The following is a 10,517-nucleotide window of genomic DNA, read 5'->3' as shown; positions in this document are numbered from 1 at the left end:
TGCAACATCACTGGAGTACCCAAAAGCAATACTCAGAGACATGGCCAAGGTAAGAAAGGCTGAAAGACGACCACCACTGAACAAGACACACAAGCTGAAATGTCAAGACTGGGCCAAGAAATATCTCAAGACTGATTTTTCTAAGGTTTTATGGACTGATGAAATGAGAGTGAGTCTTGATGGGCCAGATGGATGGGCCCGTGGCTGGATTGGTAAAGGGCAGAGAGCTCCAGTCCGACTCAGACGCCAGCGAGGTGGAGGTGGAGTACTGGTTTGGGCTGGTATCATCAAAGATGAGCTTGTGGGGCCTTTTTGGGTTGAGGATGTTTCCAGGTGTCTTCCAGTTTCTGGAAGACACCTTCAAGCAGTGGTACAGGAAGAAGTCTGCATCCTTCAAGAAAAACATGATTTTCATGCAGGACAATGCTCCATCACACGCGTCCAAGTACTCCACAGCGTGGCTGGCAAGAAAGGGTATAAAAGAAGAAAAACTAATGACATGGCCTCCTTGTTCACCTGATCTGAACCCCATTGAGAACCTGTGGTCCATCATCAAATGTGAGATTTACAAGGAGGGAAAACAGTACACCTCTCTGAACAGTGTTTGGGAGGCTGTGGTTGCTGCTGCACGCAATGTTGATGGTGAACAGATCAAAACACTGACAGAATCCATGGATGGCAGGTTTTTGAGTGTCCTTGCAAAGAAAGGTGGCTATATTGGTCGCTGATTTGTTTTTGTTTTGTTTTTGAATGTCAGAAATGTATATTTGTGAATGTGGAGATGTTATATTGGTTTCACTGGTAAAAATAAATAATTGAAATGGGTATATATTTGTTTTTTGTTAAGTTGCCTAATAATTATGCACAGTAATAGTCACCTGCACACACAGATAACCCCCTAAAATAGCTCAAAATAAAAACAAACTAAAAACTACTTCCAAAAACATTCAGCTTTGATATTAATGAGTTTTTTGGGTTCATTGAGAACATGGTTGTTGTTCAATAATAAAATTATTCCTCAAAAATTCAACTTGCCTAGTAATTCTGCATTCCCTGTATAAGACTTCTTACAAGATTGCTTCAGGACTGGGGCAGACCAGGGTGGTAGTAGCATAGTGGGTAACACACTCGCCTATGAACCAGAAGACTCAGGTTCAAATCCCACTTACTACCATTGTCTCCCCAAGCAAGAGACTATAACTATAGACCCTGTAACTACTGATTGTAAAACCTTAACTCTTGTATTTGAAAACATCATGTGCACAACCCTGTTAAAACAGCTGCAACCATTAACCCTCATAGCCATTTAGACCCGGTTTCCATTAAAAAGGGACAGAGCACCGAGTTCATGAAGATTGAAGATGTGTGGAGGGGTTGGATTTGTCTTGGGGGGTGAGATCTGACGGTGCTATGCCATCTCAACACAACTTACTTAACGACTATCATTAAACACTAAGTATTGAAAACAACTGTTTACTTACCATATCAGGTGTCAGATTTTATATACGCTTATTTTGACCAACAAAAAATTAAACCTGAAAAAGGATGAAAGAGCCACATGCGACTCCAGACTCCAGAGCAGCGGTGAACACTACCACTTCGGGTGGCAGTAGCCTAGTGGGTAACACACTCGCCTATGAACCAGAAGACCCAGGTTCAAATCCCACTTACTACCATTGTGTCCCTGAGCAAGACACTTAACCCTAAATTGCTCCAGGGGGGGACTGTCCCTGTAACTACTGATTGTAAGTCGCTCTGGATAAGGGCATCTGATAAATGCTGTAAATGTAAATGAACACAGCAGTGGGGTAGATCATGGTACATTTATTCTGCCGTAAACTATCAGAATGGGATTTCCTCAACGCACATGTAGGTATTTTATTCAGAAAGCATGCCAGACTGTCTGAACGCTGCAAAACCGATTCAAGAGGCTGCAGAATTGAGCCTGTTTGGGGCTGTTATCCAGACAGGGAGGATAAATCTGCGCTGTCCAGTATCTATCTTACAAACACAACAGATCACATGACTATAAGATCTTTTAACATTTCAAAAGTTTGTTTATTATATTGGGGAAGAGTTTGGCTCAAGCATCAGAGTTTAGAAAACCCCAAGAGATATGTACTGGAGAGAAACTGAAGAGTGTTCTTTAAATGACACAAGGACACACATTGCAGAAAATCTCTACCGGTGATCTCTTTCCTCTAAATGCTTTAGGATGTTAAGTTAACTCCTAATTTTATTTGTCACATAAACAGTCATAAACGGTATGAAATGTAGTGAAATGTTTTAGCGACTGATACAGACCACAGTATTGCAAATATTGCAAGTGTACATAATGATTACCAATATGCAAATATTGCAAACATAACCAAATATTTCACTTTTATGTCTTTAACATAAAACTTAAAATATGTGTAACAGCAAGGTATAAAGTGAAAAAAATTGTGCAAGAGTAAAAAAAAAAAAGTAAACAATTCTGGGGGGGGTTGAGTCCAGAGTGATTGAAAGTGAAAGTGCTGGAGTGTATTGGAGTTCTCAAAGACATTCTCAAGTCAATGTCATGAACATTTTGTAAATGTAGCTCCTCATGCTTCCAAGTCAAGTTTATGATGTTTTATTGTCTACATCTTTTCCAATTTATCAAGACAATAAATAAATCGGACCACTAATTTGAAAATGAGCAGCATTCTTTTTATGTTATTAATCCCAGTGTTTTATATTGGGTGATTAGTATTACTTGTAATAGTTGCTGCTACCAAGTATGCACAGTTTATAATCATTTTCCAAATTGTTGTTGGTTCCTTAAAACACAATACAGTGAATTTTTTTCCCATTTATTGTTTCACTCCAAATCTTAATGGAGACACCTCTTCAACGCTTAGTCCAACCAACTCTTCAAAACCCCCAATCACATTTTAAAAAGAAATCATTATGAAGTGATAGGCTGTAACTGTTATTTTTTTTCTCTTGTCATAGATGTTGAAGCAGAAATATCATCAGATTCCTTCACATCTCTGATCTGTGAACCAAGGGGAACTGAAGTGAAGAAAGAGTTGGATGATGAAGACTATTCAGGTGAGTGGAGTTCTGTTGCTGTCGATAAGCACATCAGGTCTTTACTATCAGTAAACCATTTATGACTGGGGCAGGGTTCGGAAACCCTTCCGTTAGTCTAGGTCAGGGGAGAGTGCTGGGTGAAACAAAAAGCCACAAATTCAGGAAAAAAAAAGTGATTTACTGAGTGACCGAAATATTTACAGTGCTACCATGTTATGGGAAAGAAAAAAAAATACACATCTTTCCTTAACATAACCTCCTAGACTCAGTTAATCCCTTTGTGCACTGCGCCAATAATCACTTTTTCCGCCTCTTTTTAAGTACTTCTATTTAAATGCAATTATCTTCATTTTTGTTCATCTAACTTCTTTGTGTACATGGTAAAATACAGCACTTGGGCCCACAAATTTACAGATTTTAACTTTTTATTTATCCTCATAAAGATATAATTTCAGGGCAAATATGCAAGAAAACGCTTTTTTTTGGTTGCAAGTGTCCCCTAACCTCTCCAAGCTATCCAAACAAACCTTTTTGGCAATGCTAGATTGTTTTCCACCTATAAGCTTACTCTTGTTGTACAAAGCAGACATTCCTTGGCTAGATTCGGGCTTTTCAGCTGAGCGCTTTGACCCACAGACCAAGTCAAGCCCATGATTTTTGATTTATGTAAATTGTGTGCAAATTAAATTAGCACAATAAATTCCTACATTTTTCTGATAATAGACTTAACTAAGCTGTCTTACAGTTTATGTGCTACAGACAAAATAGCATGTTCAAGTTTCTATGTCTGCCATAGCACCATCAAGTGGCCAAATGTAACCAAATTCGAACCATAAGCTATAAGATCAAATGTTAACGCATGTGTCAAGTTGATGATCATCCAAGGTTAACCCTTTTTTCATCATTTAGCATTTTTTGTCATTTTGGCCATTTTTTGAATGATATAGTTTAATTATGGCAATGATATTTTAGTGTCTGCTAGACCCACTGCCTGAGGTTGTTAATGCACATTTTTGAACCGATTGGCCCTACTGTTGAAGAACAAGCGCCAATGATGTAAGGCCAGAGCTTTCTTATGTGCCACAGCACCAGCTATGTGCACCAGCTATCGCTGATGAAAAATAACCACAGAGTCTTATAGAAGACATGGTGGCTTCAGGAAACTAGCATGGGGAGAAAACTGGTTTGGGGAAAAAATTTACTTTTTTTTAAATTAATTTTTGAATTAATTTTTTTGACTGAGATTCTGTGAGGAACCTTTCAATATTATTAATTTTCATATTTTCAGCCTTTCAATTGATTTAAATAGTCCAAACGACATTTTTTGATGGCAAAAAACTCTGCTCACTATCTGAAAGAGATGTAGAAAAAAAATGCATGATTCTGAGGATTACAATCATTTGCAGATTTCTCTGCAGATGCTACACATTGGTTTTTTTTTTTTGTGCAGGTATCGATAATATTCTATAAAGTTTGCCTTTTGAAATACACTTGTATTTTTTTTAATCTTTTTTCTATATTAGATTAGAACAGCTGACTACTGTTTAGGCGGCAGTGCCTGACACCAGGGGTCGCAGTACACAAATGGGATAACTTAAACACCTATCCCTCTAAAGCATACAAGGATTGGCAACTGCTCCCTACTCCTGGGGTGTATAACAACAATAAGTCCTACAGGTGATTCATATGCGTGCACACTTACTACCTGCGCATGGTGGGCACGCTCCAGGTGTGAATTTCGGGCGAAAATATCTCTGGCTGAACAAACAGGTTGGCAACCTTTATAACACTCAATGAGCCATTTGGGCCCGGTTTCCACAAAAGAGAAGCAGCGGGAGCCACAAATTGTTTTTTGACATGCAAAATGAAAGTGAAGTGATTGCCATCACCGTTAGAGATTGCCATTGCCACAGCACAGCACATGGTGACACAACAAAACGTGTCCTCTGTATTTACCCTTGGTGAGCAGTGGGCAGGGGCAGTGTTCTTTACTCAGTGGCACCTCAGTAGCACCTTGGTGGATCGGGATTCGAACTGGCAACCTTCTGTTTACGGGGCCACTTCCTTAACCGCTAGGCCACCACTGAAGATAACAATGCAATTTTTTCCCCTTTTATGCTATGTATAAAAGAACTAGCACTAGCATGTCTGTTTACCTCAAAAGTCCTGACAAGTCTGGCCTGACAAGATCTGGTCACCCCAACCTTGACCAGGTGGGATGGCGGGCATATATGCATAGACAGCATTTGTAACTCATATTTTGCCCAACAAAAATTAAACACATTTCAATGTGTTTTTTCAACTTTTGATTTCCGTAATTTTACTCATTTGAGTGAAATCAGTGGTCAGGTGATTCATTTTGGTTATCACAAGAATGGAAGCTGAGGCAGTGAAACAGACGCTAGCTTCTATGGACTGGTGTCTTTTATAAAGGTAATGAGTTGCAAAAGCTCCCAATTTCAGATCCTTACCTATATAAAATACAGCTGAGAACCAGAAATCTTGCTGATTGATAGACAATCAGATACTTTTTTGTGTCTGATAGATTTAATTAATTTCACCACCCCCTAGTGCCACGTGCTTCACTAGGCCACAGGTTCAAACATGTCTTTTATATACATTTTTTGTTTTTACAGAACATAAAAGCAAATTCACTAATCAAAGGTCTAAAGGGGAAACTGAAGATGTTCTGCACCAGTTCAACAAGTGTGACGACAGTTTAAAACAAGTGAAGACCCTTGAAAAGCTACAGGGAAACTTTTCTAAAGAGAAGCCTTACCAGTGTGAAGAGTGTGGGAAGAGCTTTATACAACCATCAAGACTTAAAACACACCAGAGGATGCATACTGGAGAGAAGCCCTACCAGTGTGTACAGTGTGGGAAGAGTTTTGCACGTTCATCATGGCTTAAAACACACCAGAGGATGCATACTGGAGAGAAGCCCTACCAGTGTGGAAGTTGTGGGAAGAGTTTTACAGAAGCACAATCCCTTAAAACACACAACAGGACACATACAGGAGAAAAGCCCTACCAGTGTGTACAATGTGGGAAGAGTTTTGCAGTAGCAGGAGCCCTTAAAACACACAATAGAACACATACTGGAGAGAAGCCCTACCAGTGTCCACAATGTGAGAAGAGTTTTGCGCGAGCATCACACCTTAGAAGACACAAAAAAATACATACTGGAGAGAAGCCCTACACGTGTGTAGAGTGTGGCAAAAGTTTTACACAAGCATCAGACTTTAGAAGACACAACAATATACATACTGGAGAGAAGCTGTACCAATGTCTAGAGTGTGGGAAGAGTTTTACACTGGCATCCGACTTTAGAAGACACAACAATATACATACTGGAGAGAAGCTGTACAAATGTCTGCAATGTGGGAAGAGTTTTGCACGAGCATCACACCTTAAAAGACACAAAAAGGTACATACAGGAGAAAAGCCTCACCAGTGTGTACAATGTGGGAAGAGTTTTGCAGAAGCATCACGGCTCAGAAGACACAAAAAAATGCATACTGGAGAGAAGCCTTTCCAGTGTGTACAATGTGGGAAGAGTTTTGCAGAAGCAGAAACCCTTAAAACACACAAGAGGACACATACTGGAGAGAAGCCCTACCAGTGTGTACTATGTGGGAAAAGTTTTGCACAAGCATCAGACTTCAGAAGACACAAGAAAATACATACTGGAGAGAAGCCTTACCAGTGTGAAGAGTGCGGGAAGAGTTTTTCAAGAGCATCAGTCCTTAAGAGACACAAGAAGACACATAATGTAAATCTCTATCAGTGCACCATTTGCTCTAAATGGTTTAGAACATCAACTCGACTCAAAAATCATCAACGTTTACATACTGAAAAAAAAGCCTACAATTCTACAGAGAGAGTTGAATTGAATAAATCAGATATCATCACACCTGTGAATTTGGTTGAAACAGTGGAAACAACAGTAAATGATGAGAAGCAGGACATGGATGATGTGATGCCCTCAGGTGAGTGAAATAAAATATGAGCATTTCAGATTGTGGCAGAATACACATTTTTCTCAGACTTTAATAGAATGGCATTGCCAAGTCTTTTTTTTTTCTTCTTTTATTAACTATTATCTTCAATGCAGTGACATTTTCAATTAAAATAGACATTGATGGACCTTTAAAACTTTTGACTCAAATTAGTTAATATGCAAATGAACATCAGTGAGTCTTCTGTTTGTTGTCGCTACCAGTGTTTTATAATAGCTAAAGTATTAATTGTAATTGTAGTCTAAATATGGTTTACATGGTTAAAACTATATTTAAATACTTTATTTCCGTGGACTAAAACGAGACATTATTTCCTCTTGTGTAATTGAGTGATTGTGATTCTGTCAAATATTTAATTGATGAAAACAAACACTACATCCAACCCAGTTTTCAAAACCACGTTTTTAAAAGAGAAATCTTGATTAGGTGGTAGGCTGTAATTGTAATTTTACTGTGTCTTTGTCATAGTTGTTGAACCATCAGATTCCATCACATCTCTGATCTGCGGTAAAATACTGGAACCAACAGAAATTGATGTGAAGAAAGAGTTGGATGATGAAGACAATTCAGGTGAGTTGAGTTCTGTTTCATGTAAAGAACAGCGTTGCAGTGGATATGTACATCATGTGCTTTACTATCAGTAAACTATGAATGACTAGAGCAGGGTGTGGCAACCTTTAACACGCAAAGAGTCATTTGGTCCCGGTTTCCACAAAAGAGAAAGCACAGGTGAAAAGAGGAGATGTGGTACCCCAGATTTGGCCTAATGGGATGGTGGACATTTACGCATATTTAGGCATATTTTGAGCTACAACATTGCAATTTAATGTTACAAGACCACAGTAATCTTCAAATTTTGAAATACAAACAGATGAAAATAAAACACACTTCAATTATTATTTATTTTCTAAAGCCACAGGCAACTGCAGTGTAAAGATGAGCAGTGAAAGAGCTGCGGGCTTGTGACTCCCTGGACTAGAGAGACCCACAGACTAATATTGTTTTTGTCAACGAACCTGGTCATGTGATGTATAATGTAATACATCACACCACACGGTACACATAGTGAAATTTGTCCTCTGCATTTAACCCATCACCCTGAGTGAACAGTGGGCGGCCATGACAGGCGCCCGGGGAGCAGTGTGTGGGGATGGTGCTTTGTTCAGTGTTCGGGATTCGAACCGGCAACCTTCTGATTACGGGGCAACTTCCTTAACCGCTAGGCCACCACTGCCCCGCTTGGCCACCACTGCCCCCAACGTGACACAACAACGACTAAAATACAAACTAAATAGCACCTAAATAGTTTCTATTTAAGTGCTATAAAATTTATAAACTGTGACATGCAATTTTGTGAAAATAAGCAAAGAATTTGGCACACCTGTAGTAAAACGTTTTTCCAATTTATTTGATACATTGAGCAATTGTGTTAATATTGAATATCACTACTCTAACTACTGTCTTATGCTTCCACTCTATTATTATTACTCTATTATTGTGTCCAAAACCTCTGCTTAAAATAGACATTTGACTTATCAGGTTCAAATATGTTTTTGATGGCTTTAAATTTTTTGTTTTACAGAACATGAAAGCAAATTCACTGATCAGAGGTGTAAAGAAGAAACTGACGAAACATTGCACCAGTTCAACAATTGTGATGACAATTTAAGACAAGTGAAGATCCTTGAATCACAACAGATAATGCATTCTAAAGAGAAGCCTTACCAGTGTGAAGAGTGTGGGAAGAGTTTTACACGTCCATCATTGCTTAAATCACACCAGAGGTTGCATACCGGAGAGAAGCCCTACCAGTGTGAACAATGTGGGAAGAGTTTCAGACATGCAGGAACCCTTAAAACACATATGAGGACACATACTGGAGAGAAGCCCTACCATTGTATACAATGTGGGAAGAGTTTTGCAGACGCACGAACCTTTAAAACTCACCAGAGAACACATACTGGAGAAAAGCCCTACTTGTGTGTACAATGTGGTAGGAGTTTTGCACGAGCATCACACCTTCGAGCACACAAAAATATACATACTGTAGAGAAGCCTTTCCAGTGTGTGGAGTGTGGGAAGAGTTTTAAACAAGCATCAGAATTTAAAAGACATAACAATATACATACTGGGGAGAAGCTCTACCATTGTGAAGTGTGTGGAAAGTGTTTTACCTTAGGATCAGCCTTTAGAAGACACAAGATTATGCATACTGAAGAGAAGCCCTACCAGTGTGTACAATGTGGGAAGAGTTTTTCTCGAGCATCACACCTTAAAAGACACAAGAAGACACATACTGGAGAGAAGCCCTACCAGTGTGTACAGTGTGAGAAGCGATTTGCACAAGCATCACTGCTTAGAAGACACAAAAAGATGCATACTGGAGAGAAGCCCTACCAGTGTGTGGAGTGTGGCAAAAGTTTTGCAGAAGCAGAGACCCTTAAAACACACAAGAGGACACATACAGGAGAAAGGCCCTATGAATGTGTACAATGTGGGAAGAGTTTTGCACAAGCAGTAACCCTTAAAAGACATCATCAACGTTTACATACTGGAGAAAAGCCCTACCAGTGTGTACAATGTGAGAAGAGTTTTGCACAATCATGTGACCTTAAAAAGCACCAGAGGATACATACTCGCGAAAAGGGCTTTAAATCTACAGAGAGCGTTGAATTGAAGAAATCAGATATAGTCACATCTTTCATTTGTAGTGAAACCCTTGAATTACCGGTGAATGATGAGAAGCAAGACTTGGATGCTGTGATGCACTCAGGTGAGTGAAATAAAATTTTAGCATTTCATATAGTGGCAGTATTTTTGTCATTTTTTTTCTACCTAAAAACACGCATTTCCCGCCAGACTGTAATAATGTGATACAGCATTTTTTCTAAAATAATTTTTCATAAAAGGCTCCCCAGTCCCCAGTCTGATCTGTGGTAAAACCCTGGAAGCAAGAGGAATTGATGTGAAAAAAGAGTTGGATGAGGAAGAATATTCAGGTGAGTGGTGTTCATATAAAGAACTGTATTGACTGTTGCTGTGGATAAGCACATCAGGTGTTTTACTATCAGTAAACCATGAATAATTAGGCCATTTCATATTAAAAACATTTATTTCATATCTTAGATATGTTTCACAAATCAGATGTCGCAATGCAGTTACATGACCACACAGAAACCGCGGTGGCATCGCGGCACATGGTAGACCACTATGCATTTTTATAGAGGAAATAATTAGTTATTGTTTAGGTGTTTTATTTTATATATCATTGCTAACACATGAGAATTTATAAGATAATTTGCACACTCAGATTTAGTCCATTAATTGCTATAAATCGTAGTTGTTGTTGTTGTTATTATTATTAATACCAAAATTAGCACATTTATATTTTTTCTGTCTGAATGCATATTACAATCAGTACTTGAGTAGTCTTATCAGTTT

At 38.8% G+C, this 10,517-nt stretch overlaps 1 protein-coding gene across 1 annotated transcript; it reads left to right on the top strand.

Moving 5' to 3' along the window:
* Nucleotides 1-5,760: 5,760 nt before the first annotated feature.
* LOC114785656 (zinc finger protein 729-like) lies at nt 5,761-10,008 on the top strand. Its single transcript, XM_028972126.1, has 4 exons — nt 5,761-7,046; nt 7,545-7,646; nt 8,659-9,849; nt 9,956-10,008. Exons 1-4 carry the CDS (start codon nt 5,897-5,899, stop codon nt 9,970-9,972), a joined length of 2,460 nt encoding a protein of 819 aa, XP_028827959.1. The 5' UTR covers nt 5,761-5,896; the 3' UTR covers nt 9,973-10,008.
* Nucleotides 10,009-10,517: the final 509 nt, after the last annotated feature.

The sequence above is a fragment of the Denticeps clupeoides genome, chromosome 3 (assembly GCF_900700375.1).
Source record: "Denticeps clupeoides chromosome 3, fDenClu1.1, whole genome shotgun sequence".
In the NCBI taxonomy this organism is placed as follows: Eukaryota; Metazoa; Chordata; class Actinopteri; order Clupeiformes; family Denticipitidae; genus Denticeps; species Denticeps clupeoides.
The sequence above is the reverse complement of the archived record's forward strand: the minus strand, read 5'-3'. Positions and strand labels throughout refer to the sequence as shown.

Bases quoted from the DNA above. Each gene is read 5' to 3' on its own strand.
- LOC114785656 (XM_028972126.1), top strand. From the start codon at position 5,897: ATGCATACTGGAGAGAAGCCCTACCAGTGTGTACAGTGTGGGAAGAGT. The intron at 7,047-7,544 runs GTGAGTGAAATA...TCTTTGTCATAG, and splicing joins GGATGATGTGATGCCCTCAG to TTGTTGAACCATCAGATTCC. The intron at 7,647-8,658 runs GTGAGTTGAGTT...TTTGTTTTACAG, and splicing joins GGATGATGAAGACAATTCAG to AACATGAAAGCAAATTCACT.